Raw genomic sequence first — 25470 nt, 5'->3', positions numbered from 1 at the left:
TGTAAAGTTGAAATAAAAATTAAGTCCATTTTCACTTACCATTACCTTAATCCTAGATAAGCAATTAACTTCAGTAATTCTTCTCTCTTTTTATGGGGGTGGCAGTGGTGGTTAAAATACAATAAATAATGCCTTTATTTGCAAAGTACCTGGAATTGAAAAAATGCGTTAAGGACAAAGTACAGTATTATTATAACATTCTTCTATATATTACATGGAAGCAGATATTATATGTGCCCAAGCAGGCAGAATCCTTTCTTCTCCAAGGTACAAATTAGGTAAGTGTCATGATTCTACTGTCTTAGATTTCCCAACAATTAAAACAAAGCAGGACACAAAGAAGAAGAAAAAACCCCACAAACAGTACCAAGTGAGGATCTTTATCAGAATTTCAAGCTGTTGATCACTGGTAGGCAGATGACAATATGATTATTACTGGAGAAATAACTCAAAGCCAAAGCCTTTCTGTGGCAGGTTATCAGCATCATTCTTTACATTAAAATCATATTTCGTCTATAAGATACAACTAATACTTTTTGTTTGATATATAATACTGTTTATTTCTACAGACACTAAAATTATAGTGACTTAAGTGGAAGTTGCTTTGTATAATACAATCAACAGTATATATGAGTCTCGATGTGCATGCATGTGCTTATCCATTGAAGAACATTAATACTAATGGTATTTTATGTCTGAGAAAATCTGTTTTTTAAAGTTAATCTTCAGAAACATACCATAGTCCATACTCCACATTACATATTCAAAGCTATAATATTTTTCTTATTTTAAAAATACAAATTTCGAGAACAGAACCATAAAACTAGAGGGCCTAAAAGCTGTAACACATGCTCTTTATTAAACATATATAATTTTCCATTAATACGTAATGCAGACGATTAAAGCCTCTAACAATAATCTGTAAGTGAAAGAGTTTGTGCATATTTCCAATTTTTTCTATGCACATCCTAACGTATTTAATATAAAAAGTGTACCCTGCCATATAAATGCCCTTTTTCCCTTTTTCAAGAGTAATTGTCTTGAATATATTTCATATTAGTTTGTGATTAAACTTTTTTTTAAAGATTTTATTTATTTATTTGAGAGAAAGAATGAGAGAGAGAGAGCACATGAGAGGGGGTATGGTCAGAGGGAGAAGCAGACTCCCTGCCAAGCAGGGAGCCCGAGGCGGGACTCGATCCCGGGACTCCAGGATCATGACCTGAGTCGAAGGCAGTCGCTTAACCAACTGAGCCACCCAGGCGCCCCTGTGATTAAACTTTTAATATTAATAAATTTCTTTAAAGTTAAAAAGCCTCACCATAGTTTGAGAACATCTTTTTTAAACCTGGAATAGGTTTGAATAAAAAATAAGATTTATTTCACATTTTAAAATAGTAAAACGAGTCTAAACACTTTAAATATTAGTTTATTTAAAATTTCAAGAATAGGAGTATAAGGGCTCTAAGTTGGAAAACTCGACCAAGATTATGAGTTTCATTTCTAGCTCAATCTGTTCTTCTAATCATTCTAAATTCCATATGCAATGTAAACAATTAAAAAATAAATCTTAATAACTAATTCTTGCCTTTAGATACACAATCCTTGGAGTCGCACACAACGTCCGTATAAGCAGACTCCTCCCCGCTCCTGGGGAAAACCCTGCCTAATATTTATAACGTTATGACATACTGTAATACTCACAAGGTGGTTGTAGAAGTATAAACACGACTGGAGTTATCTGATTGGCTGGTGGTGATGTAACACCCATGTCAATACTTCCCAGTGAACGCACGTGTTCGACCTTTTATTTAAATTTCCATTTCATCACAGCAATAAGACACTCGGGGCGGTGCATTTTCTGTGAAATGATTATTGCCTTGGGCCTGAGGTGCTGCGTCGCACACACAATGCTGCAGACGAGGAGGTGTCGGTGGTTGTAACCTCCTTGTGTGAAAGGCACCGCCTGGTCCAGTCTTTGTGAAGGAACAAAATAAGTTCACTTCCTTGGGCACCGCCACCCACCCCTAGCAAATGACAAGGCTGGAGCGCAGCAGCCCCCACCGCACAGTTATTTCCAAAGTCCCAGGTGAACTCGTGGCGAGAGAAGGAAAATGTGCGTCCCGGGCGCGGGTAGGTGCGTGCGGGCAGTGGGGAGGCGGCCAGACCCTGACACTAGCCAGCTGTTTGTCCTCCGCGTAGCCCGGCCCCGGCCGCACACGCCCGCCCCCTCCCCGAGACCCCCAGCCAGCAGCTCGGCCTTTTGTCCCCCGCCCCTCGGCCGACTTCCTTCCCCCCCAGCCGCACCCCCGCCCCCAGGCCGGAGGCGCGGCCCAGCCCCTTTCCCGGTCCCCTGGCGCCCCCACCCCACCCCAGCCCAGCCCCAAGCCCAGCCCCCCTCCCCCAGCCCGGCCCCCACCCTTTCCCCCTCCAGCGGTTACTGCTACCCCGGTGCATTGTGGGCGCACGGTCCGTTGTTCATTTGCCATTCGACCTCCGCCAGGGCCTGGTCGGACGGAAACGCTCCGCCGGCTTTATTGTCGGTTCGTTATGTGGCGGAGCCCAGCAGTTTAACGTGCCTCTCGCCCTCAGCGCCTGGGAAGCCGGCGGCGGCGTCGGGACTCCTCGGCGCACCGGAGGAAGGATATCTGTTTGGAGGGTCGGTGTGTGCGCGCGGCTTTAAAGAGGGGGCAGCGGAGGGTCTCCCCGCACTCCGCCTCTCAACTTCGAAGGCCCCACGCGCCCTCGGCTCGCTGCTCACCTCTCCGCCGCCCGCCCCCTTCTCCGCGCGGGACGCTGCCCGGAGCACAGCGGGGCGGGGGTGGAGGACGAGGAGGCGGCCGGAGGCGGCGGCCCGGCGGGCGGCGGTGGACGCGTGAGGCAGCTCCGGGAGCGAGCGCGAGCCCGGCGGCCGGGCGGGAGGGCGAGGCCGAGCCCCGCGAGACCGGAACGCCGGGGGTGGGGGCGGGGGCGAAGCCGAGGGGGAGCGGCGGGGAGCGCGCGGGACGCGGCCCGAGGCCGGGCGCGAGCCGGGGCACCGGGCGGCGGCGGCGGCGCGCGCCATGTCGTTCAGTGAAATGAACCGCAGGACGCTGGCGTTCCGAGGAGGCGGGTTGGTCACCGCCAGTGGCGGCGGCGGCGGCGGCGGCAGCTCCACGAACAATAACGCTGGCGGGGAGGCCTCGGCTTGGCCTCAGCAGCCCCAGCCAAGACAGCCCCAGCCGCTAGCGCCTCAGCAGCTCAATGGGCGGGGGGCCGACGAGGAAGTGGAATTGGAGGGCCTGGAGCCCCAAGACCTGGAGGCCTCCGCTGGGGCGGCCGCCGCCGCCGAGGAAACCAAGGAGTTGCTGCTCCCCCAAGACGCGGGCGGCCCCACCTCGCTGGGCGGCGGTGGCGCGGGGGGCCCCCTGCTAGCGGAAAGGAACCGTCGGACTCTGGCCTTCCGAGGAGGCGGCGGCGGCGGGGGTCTCGGCAACAATGGCAGTAGCCGCGGCCGCCCGGAGACCTCGGCGTGGCCCCTGAGGCATTTCAATGGGCGAGGGCCAGCGGCTGTGGATCTGGAGCTGGACGCGCTGGAGGGGAAGGAGTTGATGCAGGACGGCGCGTCCCTGAGCGACAGCACCGAGGACGAGGAGGAGGGGGCGAGCCTGGGCGACGGCAGCGGGGCGGAAGGCGGCAGCTGCAGCAGCAGCAGGCGGTCGGGCGGCGATGGCGGGGACGAAGTGGAGGGCAGCGGTGTGGGAGCTGGCGAAGGAGAGACTGTCCAGCACTTCCCGCTCGCGCGGCCCAAGTCCCTAATGCAGAAGCTACAGTGCTCCTTCCAGACCTCTTGGCTCAAAGATTTTCCCTGGCTGCGGTATTCCAAGGATACTGGCCTTATGTCCTGCGGCTGGTGCCAAAAGACCCCAGAGGACGGGGGAAGCGGGGACCTTCCTCAAGTGGGGCACGATGAGCTTTCGCGAGGGACCCGAAACTACAAGAAAACCCTTCTTCTGAGACACCACGTCTCTAATGAGCACAAACTCCACGAAGCCAACGCCCAGGTACAGTATATCCTGCTCCTACTTTTTCGGATCTTTTAGGGAAAGACTTATCAGGCAAAAAACACTTTTCTTGGGTGAAGGCATCGTTCCAGTTGTGGAATTGCAGGGAGCTGATACGTGGGGGTTTAGAAAGCCTGAGAACGAGTTTTCAAAAGTTAATCTGTGTTGGGGGGTGGGGGATGGAATGACAATTTTCTAATCGTAGCGCTGAATTTATTTTTAATGATTCCTTTTTTTGCCCATCAGATTTTTAAAAAAGTCTAAGAAAGCGAGGTTGAAGGTTTTAAGCCCTAAAAAGTGGACTTTACGGTCAAAAATCTTACTAGCTGTGATTTTTAGAAAAGCTGCCTTACGTTTCGGTCTTTCCAGCATGCTGATGGAAGTCAAATCTGGCGACTCTTTGAAGAATGAATTAAAGAATTCCCTTAACCTTTGACGCTAACCCTTTCAGGAAAACATTCAGCTGAGAAAATTTCTTTATTATCAGGTCAGGATAATGTGAAATATGATAGCAGTATGTAAATGTAGAGGAAGCTATTTGGATAACACTCCTTGGGAATTATTTTACTAAATTCATCTTCCTTGAACTTTCTGTTGAACTTTCTCTTACCAAAGGCATGCTTTGGTAAACTACTGGAGTTTTTACTTGTTTCCTTCTACCCAGATTCTTGCGCTGAGATTTTCTATAGTCCTCCCTTTTTTAAAAAGTTCCTTGTAAATGCAGTTTACTTTAAACTTTGCATATTAAGGATGTTGCCTGTGATGTTATTTCTATCAGGTAGTAGGCTGGTAGAGAATATATTTACTAAAGTCCTTGAAAACATAAGTCTTTAGTTACAAAACAGGTAAGCTATACTTCAGTTATTTCTTGTTTTAATATTTCCAGTTTAAAGATAGTAGGCTTACCATTTTGGTGATCCTTTTTCAAGCCAAAAGAGATGATGTTGAGCAGTTCTTGTTTTAAGTCTTTCAGACAACCTGTGTGGAAGATGGAATTCATTCTTTTGTTTTGGTAGCCAGTCACTGATTTTAGAAAGTCAGCTTTTGGATATTAGTCCCTCTGTGTTTATTGGAGTGATCTCGCTGTTCAAAACACTTACACTGGAGTTAATTAGGTGCTATCCAATAACCCCATAGCACAGTAGTTTCTCAGAAGTTAACTTTAAAGCATAGGGTTATTTTTCCCAGTGGAAAATGGTAATAGTTTTTGCACAAATTTGAGTTGCCTAAGCCCTACAAGGAAGGTCTCTTAAAGATGTACAGTCCCAAAAGGTTAAGTAAATAGTTCTAAGTCTTAGTCCTTGATGACAACTGAGACTAGAGCCTGTAGGGAATGTTGTAAAAGAACACGAATGGGTTTTGGAGTAAATCTTTCTACAATTACTAGCTTTGTGACCTTGGGTAATGGAGTGAAATATAACTAACATTTACTTGTGTTCTGTATGCCAAGCACACTTTACCTTACTCTGCAAAGTAATCTTTATTTTATCGATGCAGAGTCGGGGGCTTTAAAGAGTTAAGTAATAATGTTGTAAGATGATGGAGGTGGGGGACTTGTGAAAATGAAAGTGTACTTTTCCAAATAATGGTAGGTTGGTTATTTAGAAAATTCTAAAAAGACAATTACAAGGAATATTTTTAATATACAGTGGACCAGTTACTCTTATCAGCATAGTCTGTCCCTGTAGGCAAATCTGAGGGGGAATGCAAAATATAATTAGCTGCTTAGTGAACCTGAAATCAGGGGAAGGGGAATTAGTCGGATAACCTTATGATAGAGACTAGTTAGTGTGGTGTATCCTCCTCGCCTAGGCATTATCTGGATCAGGGAATTCATTCCCTAGGTAAAACCTTTTCTAAACTTGATCTCTTCAATTACCCCTCCTTTTCCCTTTGCCCACTACAAGAGTCCCCTTTTTAAGACATAATGTGCACACCATCTTTCTCTTAGGACACTCTTTCATTAGGCTGAGGACAATAAAATTTAATAAGTTGTGTGTCTAAGGATATATATTGGTTTCCTTGATTGGATTTTGGATGTTTCCACTCTGAATTGATCTAACTTCTCTATATTTGTTGCAACGTTAGTTTGGGATGTTAACCTTGCTGTTGACCCCAGGTACCACCAACATATCTTTGTCTTGTTGATATCAGTGACCTTTTCAAGAACTGATTCATATGGGTAGAATTCAGTTTTTTTCTTTGCCCTGTAGCCTTTGACTACCGGTAGGAGGCAGTATAACACAATCTGTAAGAGCATTCTTGGGCTTAAGGTTAGGGGCACCTGAATCCTAATCCTCTACTTTTCTTGGCAGGCAAAGGAGTTTAACTTCTAGTTCCCTTGTGTATGCAAAGTATATGTGCCAGCACGTAATCACTTAGCAAATGCTAGCCATTATTTATTATCATTGTGTATATTTATCACCAATAATAAGTTGTTTTTGGTAGCCTGGTACCTCGTGTCTCAGTTGTTAACCAATTTTGACAGTTGGGAAACCACTTTATCTCTTGGGATCAATCCTGATTCTAGAGAATAAACCAGTTTTCCTTTTTATACCTTCAGAGACTAACATTGAGACTTTCTCATACATGCAAATTTTTTCACCGCTTCATAAGAATATCTTGATTAGCTTTATCCTGTCTTAAAAATGATGAAATGAGAGTTCTGTAGTTCTTCGGGCAGGAATTCACTTTGAGGCTAAGGGTAGTTCACACCCTTTATTCCCCTCAACTCCTCCCCGCTTTTTTTTAAACGAGGGATGTTTTTTTGAGAGGAGGTTGGCCAAATCACTAAGTGTTACTTTTCTTTCTGTGCTTTCTGAAAGTAAGAAAAGTTCCTTTTCATTAAATTGTGGTGACCAAAGAATTATAACACATTCCTAAAAAGCTTGCTGTTCTGCTAATTGGGTGTTGGTTAAGATTGTTCATGGGAGAGTCAAAATATGCGCTCAGAATCTGTTCTGAGCCTTCTGTTTCAGAAAGATCCCTATATTCTTTCTAAGGATGTAAGGGGCAACATACAGTTTCCTATATTCTCTATAAGGATGTAAGAGGCAACATACAGTTTTTATTTTGAGTAATTGTCTTCATCAAAGAAAGTTCAATGATTAGCTTATACAGGATTTGACCATTTGGCCCAGAGGACTTTAAAATTGCTTTAATAATAGTGGTTACTGCTGTATCGTGGTTCAGATCACTTTCTACCCAATTGTGAAATTTTCTTAGCCTAAATCACACATTCTGTCAACTCTTTTCCAGTTTACTTAACTCTCTCCAGTTTACTAAGTCTAAAACATACAGTCAAATGTATTACTATAATTTTCATTAATCTTTATAGAAAGTAAATATTGAACTTAGGTCAGTGATCTGATTGACATTACCAATGAGACTATGTTGAGGTCATAACTAAAGCAAAAGTGAGATGGTCTACAAGCCTTCTTTGCATTTGACAAAGATAAGGCTTAAAGGTTTTTTGTTTTTAACAATTTGGGAAGATAGTCTGAAAACCCTTTCCCTAAGAAGTATTAAAGATAGGGGTACCTGGGAGGCTCAGTAGGTTAAGCGTCAGGCTCTTGATCTCAGGGTTGTGAGTTCAAGACTCCATGCTGGGTGTGGAGCCTATGTAAATAAACAACCAACCTCTGGACCATTAAATAAGCATTTTGTATAATATATAGGTTCTAACATTATGTTTGATTTATTAAGCTGGTTCATTTCCCTTGTGTTTTTGACTTTTTAGTAGTGTCTTTATACAGTGTATCTAGGATTGGCTTCTTCCTCTTTATAAACTTACATTAGGTAGATCCAGAGCACTGGAGATAAAACTTATAAATCAGACATTTTCTGCCCTCAAGGAACTTGTAGTCTAGTAAGAAGAGGCAGACATAATAAAATGATAGGTACCATGTTAGAAATACGTTCAGGTTACAGTGAAAACACTTAAAGGGAGTCATCAATTCTACTTGTGAAAGTTAGGAGAAGCTTGTATAATTGGCTCTTGATCGCCATTGTGTTAAATGAATAGGTGTTGAACGGGGAGGGGAGGGCATTCCACGCACTGCAATTGGAAGCAGCATTAAGAAAATAAAATTGATGTGTCTGAGAAGTGGATAATTTGGTTGCTAACAGGATGAAAAATCAAGTTTGAATAGATAATGGGCTATGGAGGGTCTTTTGTCATGCTAAAATGATTGTATTTTATTCTGTTAACAAATGGGCAAACTCTTTAGCAGTTTTAAAATGGGAGGATCATGAAGAAATATGTTGCCGTTCAGAGACACCTGGGTAGTGTGTGTGTTTTGAGAAGACAGCTGGTAATAAAGCATATCTTTGGTACCTAAAATTGGCTGGAGGTTAAAATTACCTGAAGATTTCTACTACTGACCTATAGAATTAGAATTTCCATTTTCTTCAAAAATTTGGATTTGGAAGTGAAATGTTTTTTCTTTAAATATAGTGTTCCAGTGGGCTCCTGCAACAAAAGTAGTAAAGTTTTTTTTTTTTTTTAGATTTTATTTTTTTAATTTGAGAGAGTACCAGTTGGGAGGAGAGGGAGAAGCAGGCTCCCCGCAGGCAGGGAACCCAATGTGGGGGCTCTATCCCAGGAACCCAGGACCATGACCTGAGCTGAAGGCAGACACTTAACTGATTGAGCCACCCAGGCGCCCCAAGATTATTGTTTTTAATGCTTTCAGTTTACACTTTGATGTTTTGTATTGGAAATGCCTTTTTTCTGCTAATCCATTTATTGAAAGGATTATAATTCTGGGTAGGGAAAGTGAATACTAATTGTTGATTTTTTTAGCTAAATAGTATTTTCTTATCCTTTGCGGATTGATTGCACATGAACTCAGCTGTTTGCAATTGAAGTTCTCTCCAACTCTCCTTTCATAAGGGTGGGGGAGATTGTGTGGTGGTCTTGGGTTCTCTGCCCAGTTGGTGGCATTATCAAGCCCCCCAAGCTAGAGTACAGAAGACTGATCCTACAACACCCCCACAACATCTAGTTGATCACTCACATTCTGTTAATTTTTATCTTCCAGATATTTTTCCAGGTTCTGACTCATCACCCCTCCCCCCATTAACATTTTCCATCTTAGGTTAGTTAAGGTCCTGGTTTCTTGCAAGTATGTTGCACTATTAAAAGTACCTTCCTTGGGGTCACAGTGTATCTATTAAATGTTTGCTGATATTCCCTACTTTGCTGTCACAACTGTCTCTTTTATCTTCTAATCCAGTCAGATCACTGCTTTTAAAGCTCTCTAAGGCACCTATCAACAGTGATTTTTAATCTTGTTGGGGGGGGGATTTGAATCTCTCGATAACTGATGGAAGCTATAGACACTTGCCTCTAGAAATGTTCATAAGTGCATATTTGCATTTCTTGGGCTTCTGGGGGGATCACCTTGAAGTTCTTTCATAAATCTGGAATTGTTAGGATGCTCTTAAGACCCATCTTGTTTTCATTTTAATGCTGTTTATTTACTTGGAATGCTCATCCATTCCATCCCATTTTTTCATCCTCTGAGGCTCTGCTCAGGTCTTTCTTCCAAAAAGCATTCCCCCCGCACCCATCACCACCAAAAATAACTGGACTAGATAGACCTCCTCTCTGCTCCCCTAACACCTTTGTTACACTCTTTAGTACCTTAAGAGTCTTGCCCACCAGTGATCTTCAAGTTGGGAGCTGTACTTACTCATTTTGGGTCCCCCGTTGTAGAACTTGTCTAAAGTAGGCATTCACTTTATGCTTATTACATAATTGAGTGAAGTCAGGATTTTTCAAACTTTTAGCAGCTTTTTCCTCTGTGAGTAAAATACTTATTTTTTTAGATTCTCTGGAAGTAAAGGCAAAGATGAATTTTCTTTTTTATATTTTCTTAATTTTATTTTTTATTCTTTTTTTTAAAGATTTTATTTACTTATTTGACAGAGACACAGCGAGGGAACATAGGCAGGGGGAATGGGAGTGGGAGAGGGAGAAGTAGGCTTCCGGTGGAGCATGGAGCCTGACATGGGGCTCTATCCCAGGACCCAGGGATCATGACCTGAGCTGAAGGCAGATGCTAAACGACTGAGCCACCCAGGCGCCCCCTATATTTTCTTAATTTTAGAAGAGTTAATTCTAAGGTCTCTTACAGATCTAAAATTAAAATTTTACTTACGGGCATCTTCACAAATAAGAAACTTGAGAACTTTTCACATTTACAGAATCTTTGATGTAACAAATTGTCTGATTTTTTTTTTGAAGTCTGAATGTCCTTTTTTTTAATTTTTTAAAGATTTTATTTGTCAGAGAGAGTGTGTGCACATACAAGCAGAGGGTGAAGCAGGCTCCCCACTGAGCAGGAAGCCCAATGCGGGACTCAGTCCCAGGACCCTGGGATCATGACCTGAGCTGAAGGCAGATGCTTAACCCACTGAGCCACCCCTGAATGTCCATTTTCTTTTTTTTTTTTTTTTATTTTATTTGCAAGAGAGAGAATGAGAGACAGAGAGCATGAGAAGGGAGGAGGGTCAGAGGCAGAAGCAGACTCCCTGCTGAGCAGGGCTTGGGACTCAATCCCGGGACTCCAGGATCATGACCTGAGCCGAAGGCAGTTGCTTAACCAACTGAGCCACCCAGGCGCCCTGAATGTCCATTTTCTTAAAATCTTGTTTAGCCATTTTAGACTGTTGTCTGGGCTAAATTATGTTTTCCATTTTGGGAAAAGGAACAGAAAAGTTTCCCAGCATCTGAAAAGTATTCTAGAAATACTTTTCAACAGTAGATTTTACATATCAGTGAACTCCTGTTATCCGTATACTCAGTGGGCATTTAGAATGTAAGAAGGAACCAGAGACAGAGATGGCATGAGTTCCTTAGGGAACTACTTTAAGGTTTTTATGTTTAGTACTAAGATTTTCTTAATTTATTTAGCTCGGCAAATAATACCAGCAATTTGTTTTAGTGTTATGTGCTTATTTAAGCTCTGATTTGCCGTGCCCAAATAATACTCCCCTTTGAGAGTACACATATTCTTGACTTGGAAAGCCTTCATTGTGGAGAGCATATTTAATAGGTGCTACAGAAACAAGGCACAGTGCCCTAATAAGTAGTGAAAAAGAAATTGGTGGTGCTTATAAAAGCAAGGAATATTACTGTTCTTGTAAAACATTAATGAGAAAAAAATAGTGGTTGAATAGTTATTTTGATTTGTATATTTTGTGTTAAAATAGAATGGGCAAATATTTTGGTGGATAGGCTTTTGTCTGAGTTATTTTTAAAAATTAGGACATTTGGTCTGATAATGGCTGTGAACTTTAGAAATTGGGACTGGCCCAGAAAATGCAGAACACAGTGACCATCGCCTAAAATGACTGTACAGTTAGACACAGCCTCCTCCTCAAAGGTTTGAACTGCCAGATGTATAAACTCTAGGTGGGTTCTTGATTCGCAAATGCTAATTCACTGCTTCCACAAATACTTGATGATGTGCTGCCAAATTTTGATCAGTGCTTAAAATTTTTGCTTCTTCAAGTATTTATACTGTTATTGCAACATCAGAACTTTGAACCAAATGAGCTTTGCTGGGCAGGTATGGCATGCATAGCAAAGCTTAGTTTCAGGCTGCATTAATGGAAGGTTCTTCAACTTCGGCTGTTTCTTTAGTGAGTGGAAAGCATAAGTAAATTAGTAAAAAGTCTTAACCAAATAGTCTCATAAAAGGGACATCAAGTAAACAGTCTGATGCTTTTATAGAAAATCATACTGTAGCATTAATTGTTTTTAGTATTGATTTAGTTATTTATATATTCACATGTTTTCATTCCCTTTTCTAAGTTTGAAATCTGACAACGTACTGGTTTATGTACAAGCTCTAAGGTTAAAACACTGTCCTTTTTTTTTTTTATCTCACTTCCTTCCCTCCACACCTTCAAAAGCAAAAATTTGGGACTTACTGGTGAATTTGTTTTGCTTACTTCCCTCAAACCTTGGCTGATAATCAGTTTTTGATGAAGATTGGGTGTTTGGTAGGAGGTTGATTTAGAGCATGAGACTTGATATTATCAAGCACGTGGGGGAGTAGGATGTTACAGTGTAAGGGCATTATGTGTGTGAGGCACTGGGAAGGTAAGACTGCCAAGGGTCAGTTGGAAATGAAAAGGAAAATCTCTACTTCCCATGAATCCTCCTTTGTAGTGATCATATTACCCCAGATTTGCAGGGTTATCTGTACTGTTCATTACCCCTGTGGAAATATTGAAGGGGGCTGGAATTCTAATATTTTGGTTCTTCCATTTGAATTCTCATACTTAAAAGCAACACAAAAATTCTTAAATGGACTACTGACCTGGTTTAGTTTCAAGGGAGTTGAAATTATTTTATGTATGGCCTCCTGTGTTCAGTACTCAGACTTAAACCTAATTATTTTTGTAATTTAGCCATACCCATGTGAGGTTAAATAGAGTTGTGGGATTGTTTAGGAATCTCACCACTAAAATATTATTTCCATGAAAATTCTTCTGCAACCTTAACTGTGTTCCCAACACCTTTCTATTTTTTTCTTGAATTCTACCTTCCTCTTTTCTCTTACCCAAGCATATCAGTTTTCCTAGCATGTTTACAGTCTAGTATGTATTTTCCCATGTTTTTCCCCATGCTCATATAGTCATAGATGTGTGTGTCATTATTTTACAGAAATGGTCTGTATTTAAATTAATATTTTATGCAAAGAAAATAATGAATTTTTGATACTTCAGGGTCAGCATTTTCAGCCATCTTTTCTACCAGAAATATCTAAGAACTTTGATTGGAAAAAATGATTACTTCAGTTATCTAACAACCGTTATTAAAGTGTGCTGTGTTTTTTTTTAAAGATTTTATTTATTTATTTGAGAGAGAGAATGAGAGATAGAAAGCACGAGAGGGAAGAGGGCCAGAGGGAGAAGCGGACTCCCTGCTGAGCAGGAAGCCTGATGTGGGACTCAATCCCGGGACTCCAGGATCATGACTTGATCCGAAGGCAGTTGCTTAACCAACTGAGCCACCCAGGCGCCCCTAAAGTGTGCTGTGTTTTATAGGAATTACCATAACTTAAGTGATGCTAAACATACAGTGAACACTTTTCAGATTGATAAGAAAGAAAATTATAAACTTAAGAATTTTGAGTTCCAGGGTTCTTGGCTGGCTCAGCTGGTAGAGCATGCGAATATTGATTTCGGGGTTGTAAGTTCAAGCCCCCACATGGGGTGTAGAGATTACTTAAAATCTTAAAAAAAAAAATAATACTAAAAGAACTTTTAGTTCAGGAATTTTACCTTATATTTACCATTTATGCCCCTAAAAAGATAAGGCATTTTGAAAGTTGATTGGGAAATTACATAGCTGGATATCCTATAGTTGAAACACATTTTCCTATCAGGGTCTTAGGTTATCTTTAGATTTAATTAATTTCATTGATCTATCTAAACTATTTGATTGGATGTTTGCCAAGATTTAAAATTTACTTTTTTAGTAGTGTTAAATAGGATGAGATATACCCAACATTGTAACTTGGATATTTTAAGTTCAATCAGAAAGGCTGCTGCATTCCTATCAGAGATAAGGCAAACTAATTAGATTTCTATATATGAAAGTTTCTTTTCATAGGAAAGTAATTGCTATTTTAATTTTAAATAATTCTTAATCCATGTCCTTGGCTTATACATGATGTTATTCTTTAAATGAAATCCTGCTGATCCTTAATTCAGATGTGTTTGACTTTTTTTTTTAATTTTATTTATTTGACAGAGACACAGCGAGAGAGGGGACACAAACAGGGGGAGTGGGAGAGGGAGAAGCAGGCTTCCCGCTGAGCACGGAGCCCGAAGTGGGGCTCATCCCTGGACCCTGGGATCATGACCTGAGCTGATGGCAGATGAATAACAATTGAGCTGCCCAGGCGCCCTGTGTTTGGCTTTTCTTAATAATAGTAGCTTGCACCAAGCTCTTCACACTTCTCCCAGTATTTGGGATTGTGAACACCTCAGTCTCAATACATCATGATTGCTAACAAATTAGTGTATTTGATAAGCGCTTTTTAAAAACGTTAAATTGATATTTTCTTCATTTGGGGGTTTTTTAAAAGTAAATAAAATTTAATATTAATGTTTTCCATCCAATTACAGGAGACAGAAATACCATCAGAGGAGGGGTACTGTGACTTTAATAGTAGGCCAAATGAGAACTCTTACTGCTATCAACTTCTTCGACAACTAAATGAACAAAGAAAGAAAGGTATTCTTTGCGATGTCAGCATTGTGGTGAGCGGAAAAATCTTTAAAGCTCATAAGAACATCCTGGTTGCAGGCAGCCGTTTCTTTAAGACTTTATATTGCTTTTCAAACAAAGAAAGCCCTAACCAAAACAATACTACCCATTTAGATATTGCTGCAGTTCAAGGTTTTTCAGTCATCTTGGACTTCTTGTATTCTGGTAACCTGGTGCTCACAAGCCAAAATGCCATTGAAGTGATGACAGTGGCCAGCTATCTTCAAATGAGTGAAGTTGTTCAAACTTGCCGAAATTTCATTAAAGATGCCTTAAATATAAGCATTAAATCGGAAGCTCCAGAGTCTGTAGTTGTGGACTATAATAACAGAAAACCAGTTAATAGAGATGGTCTATCTTCATCACGGGATCAAAAAATTGCCAGTTTTTGGGCAACACGGAATCTTACCAATTTGGCAAGTAATGTAAAAATTGAAAATGATGGTTGTAATGTCGACGAGGGCCAAATAGAAAACTACCAAATGAATGACAGTAGTTGGGTCCAGGATGGTTCACCAGAACTGGCTGAAAATGAATCTCAAGGTCAAACAAAAGTGTTTATTTGGAATAATATGGGCTCCCAGGGAATTCAAGAGACTGGCAAAACAAGGAGGAAAAACCAAACTACAAAGAGATTTATTTATAATATACCACCTAATGAAACAAATTTAGAAGATTGCTCAGTGATGCAGCCACCTGTTGCCTATCCAGAAGAAGATTTATCATTCATCAAGGAAGAACCAGGTAAATATTTTATATACAAAGATATTTCAGTTTTCATTCTAATTAATTATGGTTGGATATTATAATCTTGAAGTATATTTTTAAAGTATTTCTTAAACTATAAAAGTAATACACAAAAGTAATAACAGATACTAAATTTGAGTGTTTATCATAGAAAGGAGAAAATATAATTTTGGTATATGTTTTTTCTCTTGAGTTTCTCAAAGTTTGTGTTAATCATGTATGTGGCCTGTGGACTCTTCTTCATTTATAGCTCTTTGACTTCTCTGATCTTTGGACTCTATGATCACTTTTTTTGCACCCAGTGCTGGAAAGATACAAGATAATGTAATCTTAGTTCAAATCTTAGTTGTAATATATAATCAGTTTGTCATTTCAGAACATTTTTGAGACCTAATTAACATTTTTTATTCCCAGTTTTTTTATTGGTAATTAAACATTTAAGTGTTTTTTAGAATTTTGCAAATGACAGTGGGATTATTCCAATTTGTTTAGAGCTACTATTCTATTCTTACCATAAATCTTACAGAAGCTGAAATGTTTCAGATTTGTTCCACTGTCCCCTCATTTTCATTTCCATTCATTAAGAGAGAGGACTCTGAGACCTTTCTCCTCACTATATAACTAAAAGGATATATACAAAATCTTAGCATATCACATTTGTGCTGTGGATTTTTTTTTAATGGGTTTTAATGGGATGGGGGACCATTGTTACAGAGTATAAATAGATTTGAAACTTTAATTGCCTTTGCCTCATTTAATTATATTTGAAGAAGCAGTGGATTTGAGGTTTTCCTTTGCAGATCCCAGACTTGAGGTATATGTCTACCACTGTCTTATATGATTCAGTGTTTGTTTTGCTGTCTCAAAGCTCTATAACTATTCAGTGTCTGATTTACATCATGGTGATTATCTGGGGATGGAGTACTTTGTTAAAAAGAATCATTGTTTTTAGTTCTAAAGGGCAGAATGCCATAGTAATCCTATGAAATGGTTTGACTGGCTTTTGAGGCATGGATTTAGTTTTCATTGGTTTTCAGATTTACTTAGGTGAAAATCATATCTGCATAATGAATGTGATTTACTGATCTTTTCCCTCATACTTGTCTACTGTTTAATAATTAAATCTCAGAGGCAGTTTCTTTAAATATTAAAATAGGGTAGATTTTCTTAGCATCATTTTATTTTGGCTTAATTTTTAATACGGAAGACCTTGAAGTAAAGTGAGCTACATTGTCTTTCTGCTATAGAGCTTAATAGTTTAATAGTATGGTGGGAACCCTGTGGTGTTTTTTAAAATACACACACACACAATACCATGTAAGGCATAAACAGGTTTTTGGGGTAGTAGTAACTGGCAAAACTAATCAAAGCTAACCCATTCTTAATGCCACATAATTGGAGTGATTCAAAGAAAAGCATTACTATTGAACCACATTGCATACTTTACAAACTTCTTTTTTTTAAACATTTATTTATTTGACAGCGAGAGCACAAGCAGGGAGAGCTGCAGGCAGAGGGAGAGGGAGAAGCAGGCTCCCTGTTGAGCAGGGAGCCCAACATGGAGCTCGATCCCAGGACCCGACTGAGTAACCCAGGCGCCCCCACAACGCATACTTTAAAAAATAACATTACTAGCTATTATCTTGGCAAGCACCCCCTGAGCTGAGTTTGTATCAATGGAGTAGGTGTATCATAAATTTTTGGTAGTCTAATATGCTTTCAATTTATCTCTTACATCTTATAAAAATTGTATTATGTTAACGGGTATCACTTTGGTTTCTGAACCTTGCTTAATTGACATTTGATTTTATCAGTGATATGCTATATTCCAGCTGTTAAACTTTTTGCAACATCTCAGTGCCTCTAAATCCAGCCTCACTGAATGGCAGGAAATGGGGGTTTTATAAGAATATTATGATTAGGACATAATATGATGCAGAGCCAGAGTTTGGCAAGTTTTTTCTGTAAAGGACCAAACAGTAAATATTTTAGGCTTTGCTGGTCATAAAGTCAGTTACTTAATTGTAGCACGAAAGCGGTATTAGATATACACAGATGATCATGGATATGCTTCAATAAAGCTTTATTGCCAACCCTTGGTATAGAGCAGTGGGTCTTAATCTTTCTTGGCTGCATATTGTGCAGACCTTGGTGCTTGGGTCTTTCCAGTAGGGATTGAGTTAATTGGTTCTGGGATGTCGCCTGGTTGTTGGAATTTTTATAAGCTCTGTCGGTGGTTACACAGTGAGTAAAGGTTGAGATCCACTGACAAAGAGGAAAGAGCCCAAATTGAGTCATGATCTGAAAATGAGCTCTGTACTTAACCTACTGTGTGACCGTGACCAAATTAAATTAAACTCCTGTCTTCAGTTTCTTCATCTTTAAAGTGTGGTACTTATTTTAAGGAATTATTACGAAAATTAAATGACAAGGGGCGCCTGGGTGGCTCACTCGGGTAAGCTGCTGCCTTCGGCCCAGGTCATGATTCCAGGGTTCTGGGATCGAGCCCCACGTCGGGTTCCCTGCTGAGTGGGGGGCCTGCTTCTCCCTCTCCCTCTGCCTGCCGCTCCCCCTGCTTGTACTCTTTCTATCTCTAATGAAAAATGAAAAATCTTTAAAAAAAAATTAAATGACAAAAGCACAGCTGTCATGGTCATTATAGATCCCCTTAAAATTGGGGGACTTGAGATTATTTAAAATCAGTTTTCCAGTGCAGCGTGCTTTCTACTAGATTCTAGAAAAGTTATTTTATATTGAGCCAAAATTCGTTCTTTTTAACTTCATGAATCTGTCATTTTGAGTAGTATAATCAGAGCCTAACCTCTAATCTCTCTAATCTACCTGATAACCAACCCTTCAGATATTATAATTTATTAAACTAAGTGAATTCCTTGTGAATTCCAAGTGCCTTTACCATCTTTCTTACAGTCATAGACATGTTTTTTTTTTTTCCCACCCAGAAATTTTGGTGTACAGAATTAACTACAACCCTGGAGGCAAATTCTGACCAATAGAGAACACAGTGGGTCTGTTTATCAAGGTTAAGGCCTGGCTCAAGGTCACTCAGCTAGTAAAAATAGAGGCAGGTTTCATGTTTAAGACCGTCTCACATTAAAACCTTGTAATTAATGAACTGGTAGACTCAGTCTTTTAAAAAAAAAAAACTGGTCCCTTTTAAAACCTCAAAACATTTTTATGAACTGCACCATCATTGGTTACACTTTGATTTCTACTTATTGAGAAAATACTGAAAATGTTCAGTGGAGTAAATGCTTTTAAATGAATTTAAAGTTATGTATGTAAATATCTGAAAAGTCATGATAAGTTATTTATATGGTCTATGAGCAGTGCTTGGCATATTTGAACTTGTAGATCCCTTTAAGAACTGAGTTCCCTAGACTCTTAAGCCTATAGTCTGTAAACCACAGCTCTAAATATCTTCTTGCCACATACTGTTGAAGCTCGTGTTCCAATGCCTCATAGAGAAGTGTTGTAAGATACTGAGATAAGGTATACCTAGAAATGGGGATTTATTTATTTATTTGTTTTATAAAGATTTTATTTATTTGCCAGAGAGAGGGAGGGAGAGGACAAGCAGGGGGAATGGCAGGCAGAAGGAGAAGCAGGCTCCCTGATTTCATATGTACTTCTGGGGAAACAATATTAAAACATTTGTAAATTTTTATTAATTCCTTATAAGTAGAGTTGAAATCAGGTTTCAGCTTTACAGTTTCAATTTGTATATTTGCCTTTTGGGTAAAAAGCACATAATTTGAGTATTTAGAAGACAACCTTGAGATGTGGGACTTGATCCCAGGATCCTGAGGTCATGACCTGAGCTGAAGGCAGACGCTTAACCATCTGAGCCACCCAGGCGCCCCAATATCAGGGATTTAGATGGGGTTTTTTAAAATATATGTATCTTAAACTAGTATATCCATTATTTGACTCACTACTGGAATTTGCTTCAAATCATTTTTGATATATGAGGATACTTCAAATAGAACTTAGGAAAGGTTAGAAACTTCTGTCCTTTTTACTGTTTTACTGGAGTTTATGGGATAATTATAAAGGTAGTCATTAATGAGTTGCTCTGGTACTATAAAAATTTCAAATCCTTGTCTTGCTGATTCACAACCAGAAAATAAATTTCAGCCAAATATTAAGTATATAAAAATCTGAGATTAGGAATTAAATTGTAGGAGTAAATATACCTAAAATTGTTTTACAAGAGTGTGTTCACACATGCTATTGTTTTAAATCAGAGCAAGTCACATGTTAATCTTACTGTTGATCTTTTGATGCTCTGGGATTATAAGGAACATGATTTTCTGAATCTAGATTTTTCTGTTATTTCAGTCACAATAGCTGGTTGCACCCATTATAAATAACTGCTCTGCATGTGTACACATAACGTTTGAATGCATACATACTTAATTTTGAACAGACGTTTTTGAAATGACTGACAAGAAACATCAGCAAAACAAATAACATACAGCAATAAAGAAGTTGTGTGCTAGTCGAGAGTGTTAATATAGTTGCCCTAATTAAGCTTTTAATTGGCTCTAAGATAACAAGCAGCCTCTCAGGAGGAGGAAAGATGCCAATTCTGGAAGATGACAAACTTCTCTGGTACTGAATTTTGAAAGGAATTTTTTCAGTGGGGTTTTTATATAGTTGATAACATGTAGTATAAAACAATTTCCTCAAAAACATTTTCTAGTAAATGAAGCAGTATATAATTGATTTTCTATCTTTAATACAAGCTGATATAATTCTATGTAGATGATTTTTTTCTTAATGTCATACAAATATTCAGATGCGAGGTGATTTTTTACTTGACCAAAGAATGTAATTTAGAGTTCTTTAAATCTAAAAGTTCCTTTCTTTCATACGTACTTCTGGGGAGAACAGTATTAAAGCATTTGTAAATTTTTATTAATCCCTTATAAGTAGAGTTGAAATCAGGTTTCAGCTTTACAGTTTCAATTTGTATATTTGCCTTTTGGGTAAAAAGCACATAATTTGAGTATTTAGAAGACAACCTTGAGAACAGAATGCTCAAGCTAAATATCTTTAAGATAGTCTCATTAGTCATTTGAAGTAATGAATTACTCTATAGCGAACTCTTTGGAGTTACCTACTAACCAGCACTTCTGCTCTTCTGTGTTTTGGATGATAATTGATAATTTGGCATTACTTTCAGATCTTGCAGAATCTTAAAATGCTTTCTAAATGATTGAATTTTTAGGATTTTGAAAACTGGCCATAACATTTGAGACTTAATATTTTGACCATGCCATATAAATTTACTGTATAAACATACGTTTAAAAATCATGGAACTTGGCTTTGTTTAAGGAGATGTAGGCTTTGGACTCAGTTTTACTTGACCATAACTAGCCTTGAGTGTATCCCACATAATGTCTCTAAGGAGAAGAAAGAAATATTTTGTAATTCTGATATCTTGAAATGAGTAAAAACTACCCAAAGCTTTTCCTTAATCATTTTGGCAACAAAACCCAATACTGGGCAGCAAAACCAGCTATTTATATCTTTTACGCATTTCTTTAAATGTGAATATTCATGTTTTGTTGCCAAAATACTGTTCTGATTATAGGATGCTACCCTAGACCCCACACTCCCACCCCCACCCCCGCTTACTTTTCTAAAATCTGAAAATTGTTGCATCCTACATCTTACTCTAAACATTTCAGATAGATTTATGGATCTGGATTAGTTTTTTTGTTTTGTTGTTGTTGTTGTTTTATCTAAGGGGGTTCCAGATGTTCTCTTCTACCTTCCAGGAATCCTTTTGGTTGAATGTTATGAAGGATTAGCTACAATGTTACTTTTTTCCAGAAACTGAAAATTAGGTGTTAAATGGTAGTTTGAAGGCCTGATGTTCATTTTATCTATTTTTTTATTTTTTTTATTAACATATAATGTACTGTTTGTTTCAGGGGTACGCGTCTGTGATTCATCAGTCTTACACAATTCATAGCACTCACCATAGCACATACCTTCCCCAATGTCCATCACCCAGCCTCCCCATCCCTCTCACCCCCCTCCACTCCAGCAACCCTCAGCTTGCTTCCTGAGATGTGAGAGTCTCTTATGGTTTGTCTCCCCCTCTGGTTTCATCTTGTTTCATTTCTCCCTCCCTCTGTGATGTTCATTTTTAAAAAATAAAGGTCCCCTAGTAGTTCATGGGCTGTAAAATACACTAATACATAAGAATCTTGCAGTGTTTAATCTTAAGAGGATGATAGTAGGTAGTAGGAATATTCTGCCGTCTTCTTTTCCCTTCTTTACTTTTCCTCTGCCTAGTGTTCCTTTCCTGCCCTTTCTGCCATATTCATCCCAAAAGATGGTGGTACGTATTATTTATTAACCTGCCAGTGAGAAACCCTAAAGAAACAATCTGTGTGGCCAGACTAGGTGTTGAAGAAGCCTTATGGATCAGTTATAAAAGCATTTTTTGAGTTCTGCCTGCTCAAAGTATCATGTTGTCTAAACGTTTTGTCAATCCCTGAGAGATCTATAGAACTGAAATTTTGATTCCTGATGTAGTTTTAATATTCTGGTGTGACCAGATGGTCTTAAATCTTCATCCATAGTTTTACTTTCCAGAGAATATTACTTTTCCTGGGATACCAGAATAGCTTTTGACATCATAATAGGAAATTTGGTAATTAAATTTTTATTTAAATCCCCCCAAAAGTAAGCATTTTGCCAGATGATGTTGATGTCAAGATTGAGGAGTTCCTTGCCTGGAACTTGTTCATAATAGGATTGCTGTGGGGTAGAAACATACCCAGTGTGTTGTGACAAATGTTAAAATAAGAAGTATGGCAGGGTGTGCAATGGGAGGTTCCTAACTGCTCAGAAGATGTGGAGAAAGCTATATAGAGAAGGCAGTAAGAATTGGATCTTGTGTAGGAGTTTGGCAGGAGAGAGAGAAGGGCATTCACTGACCACCAGGTGGCAAGAAATCAGGTTAAATAGGTAAAAGAATAGAAAGAATGCAATGGGGAAATGAGGTTGGGTAGATAGGTTAGAGCCAGGTTGTGATTCTCTTTGTTCTCCGTGGTAAGTTTGTGGATTTTATTTTACATACTGAGGCAATAGGTTTTTAACTAGAGATTTAGGTCCATTTATATTTGCCTTTAGGTAAAAACATTTGAAGGGTGTTCATGGATTGCAGTGCGGAGTGATCTGGGTAGACCTTTATTAAGGACTACTGAGCAGAAATAACAGCCTTGTTTGAGTAGTGCAAGGAAGAAGCAGTAGAGCTTAGTGATGGGGCAGTCGGGCAGTCACTTGAGTCAGTGAGTTGTGAATGGAAATTATTATATGTTGAATCTCCAGGCTGTTACAGGAACTCTTAAAGGTTGCTTTATAGAATAAATTTGTAAGTGAATTTACTCCAATGAAAAGTGGAAAAAACCTGATCACAATGAGTAAAAAAGATAAAAATTATACCTGTTTATGAAAAAACAAAATAGTTCTGAAACTGTCTTCAGAGAAGAGAAACTTGATGTTGATATATATTTATTAACATGAAAATGAAAGTGGGGAAAGATCTGAGTTTTTATTTCTAAAACCTTGATTTTTGATGTCTTCTCTCATTTAATTCTTCTCAAGAATATTTGTCTTTTAAGAAAATCTAAGTTAGTCTGCACCTGCCTCATGTTTGGAATTTTGAGAACCAAAAGAAAATGGTCAGGGAAACCTTCTTCCAAACTTAATTTTGTTTAGCACTTAGAAGCAGGTGCTGTGCTACTCTCTTACCAGATGATTTGGAAGCATTGCTAACCAGCTATGGTCCCAGAGAAACCTGTAACCACAGGCACCAAGATTAACCTCACTTAATGACACTTAACATTTATATTCCACTTTACATTTTACTCGCTATTTTCACTTAGTCGTGGCACTTTTCATGGCAGCTTTGTGAAGTGGGCAAACATTGCTAGTCTTTATGTGAGAAAAATAAAGTTGATTGTTAAAATTTTGAGAAGTAGAAACAGATTTACTTTATCATTCGTTTTAATCTCATTTTCTTTCCATTGCTTGTTAATCTGATTTTTTTTAAATCCATGAATAAGATGTCTTTTTAAAAACATGGTTATTCAGAATTATTTTAAAATGAACCTGAAGATTGCTTTAGGATAGACAAATGTATTAACTATGAAGAACAAAAATAGCTGATATCTAGGTATACTTAAGATTTTGGAAATAGTTTTATTAAATAAAGAAGTTACTGAAGTGAATCTTGGTTTAGCCCAGAGTGTAAGGTTTATTTTTGTTCATTTAGCAAAGAAGTATATGAAGTATCACTAGGAAAGTAAGTTAAGGATGGGTCTACTTCTTCACTCTTTTATTTCTAGCATTGCAGATTGTGGGTTTTTGTTGTTGTTGTTTTAGGATTTTTTTTGATCTCCTGAAACTTTTTTTAAAAGATTTTATTTATCTTCTGACGAGAGAGAGACAGCGAGAGGGAAAACAAGCAGGGGGAGTGGGAGAGGGAGAAGCAGGCTCCCCGCTGAGCAGGGAGCCCAATGCGTGGCTCAATCCCAGGACCCTGGGAGCATGACCTGAGCCGAAGGCAGACTCTTAAACAACTGAGCCACCCAGGTGCCCCTGAAACTGTTTTAATAGCTCTTCAGAAAGATGTTTTGTTTGCAGAGATATCTTAGCCCTTTTTGCTAAGTTTAAATGAAGTGAAGGATTTCCATAGGAAGGTCACAGATGTCAAAAAACCAAGTATAGTAGAGTTTATTTTTTAATCCTATAATTTAGAGAAAAAGATAATGACCAAGAGTTACTGCTTTCACTTCCTAGTGAAACAAAATTCATTTCTGTTTCAAGTGAATGGTTGGTTGCCTCACTTCTATCCCACTTAACATCAAGTGATTAAAAATGAGTTGCTAAGCAGTTTGGCTGATTTCAAATAAGGTACAAGCAGTGATATGTATTGATTCCCGAGTTAAGTGTGCTATTTTTGAAAGCTTATTGTCAACCTGGAAGAGCTCACCTATTCTGAGATTTGTATTTGATATCAAGATCCAAGTAATAACCTTTCAAAGTGTTCAAGAAGAAACACTGTACACAGGAAGAGTATATTTATCACCTGTTAAGCTTTCAGGTTGAGGTGTTCTGTGCTTAGTGTAGGATTAAAGATCACAAATTAAATTCTAATACTTAAGAGCAGTAGGGTAGGAGACAGGAAATGTCTATTTTAGGAACTAGCTGAGGAAGCCTTCAACAAATCACTATAGAATGTTATATAAATAGAAACACCCTGCCTGTATTTACAAACCCACTTGGCAGAATTTTAAGACGTGCCCTCTGAACAGACTGTACACTCCAGAATAATGACTTTTTTTTTTTTTTTTTAAGATTCTATTAGAGCAATTGAGAGAGTACAAGCTGGATGAGAGGCGCAGGGGGAGAAGCTGACTCCCCGCTGAGCAGGGAGCTTGATGCGGGACTCAATCCCAGGTCTTCTGGATCATGACCTGAGCCAAAGGCAGATGCTTAACCAACTGAGCCACCCAGGTGCCCCCACAATTTTTTTTAAAAAAGATATTGGGAAACCTAGTACGGTTGTTTGAATATTGATTTAAATTTATTATTGAAATACATTCAGCTTTTCATAGGAAAATAAAGCCACTAAATTTCAGTTAATCATTTTCAGTTAGTGGTTATATTTTAGTGTTACTATACACCAGAAAACTGAGAAATTAGTCTTTAAATACCATTAACTAAACTAGTAATAGAGGTTGCAGAGAGAAAAATACTCAAACCAACATTTAACAACACTTGTTTGAAAAGCATTTTGTCAGGGCGCCTGGGTGGCTCAGTTGGTTAAGTCTCTGCCTTCAGCTCAGGTCATGATCTCGGGGTCCTGGGATCAAAGCCCACATCAGGCTCTCTGCTAGGTGGGGAGTCTGTTTCTCCCTCTGTGCTCTCTCCCTTCGTCTGTCTCTCTCTCAAATAAATGAAATCTTCAAAAAAAAAAAAATGTTTTGTCAAGCATTGTGATGAATGCTGGGAAAATAAAACCTAACCAGTATCCCACCTCTCAGGGGACAGGTAAAGGAGTCTGTTTACTATTGCTCTTCTCCACATGAAGTACTTGTTCATTCTCCTGACTTCCAACCCATTTACTCTAGGCAATAATCTCACTTTTTACTATTCCACCTTACAGAGAAAATAAAAGCTGGTAGATGAATGTCCTTAAGTACCTGTTTTCAAACTTCTCTCTATATATTGATTGTCTTTGCTCTCTCTCCTAAATACCTAAACATTTGCTTCATGATTCCAGAATCCTTCTCTTTGAATTTCTTCAATACTTTTAGCTTCTCCCTTCCTTAGTGACTTCATTT

The 25470-nt window shown here is 39.1% G+C and overlaps 1 protein-coding gene across 2 annotated transcripts in view; it reads left to right on the top strand.

Annotated features, from left to right (window-relative positions):
* Window positions 1–1951: 1951 nt before the first annotated feature.
* Window positions 1952–25470, top strand: part of ZBTB10 (zinc finger and BTB domain containing 10) — a 36286-nt gene continuing 12767 nt past the window's right edge. Inside the window, exons 1-2 of one of the 2 annotated variants that reach the window (XM_028112017.2) lie at window positions 1952–2133; window positions 14193–15078. In XM_028112017.2, coding sequence (XP_027967818.1) covers window positions 2035–2133; window positions 14193–15078 — 985 coding nt within the window. In that variant the 5' untranslated portion in view covers window positions 1952–2034. Of the gene's footprint in view, window positions 2134–3015; window positions 4044–14192; window positions 15079–25470 lie in introns of those variants that run through there. The other variant, XM_028112011.2, reaches the window with a different exon arrangement.

Source organism: Eumetopias jubatus, unplaced genomic scaffold (genome assembly GCF_037043125.1).
Source record: "Eumetopias jubatus isolate StellerSeaLion01/CBP00866 unplaced genomic scaffold, mEumJub1_p1.0 scaffold_4, whole genome shotgun sequence".
In the NCBI taxonomy this organism is placed as follows: domain Eukaryota; kingdom Metazoa; phylum Chordata; class Mammalia; order Carnivora; family Otariidae; genus Eumetopias; species Eumetopias jubatus.
Note: the sequence above shows the minus strand (reverse complement) of the source record. Positions and strands in the feature narration are given on the sequence as shown.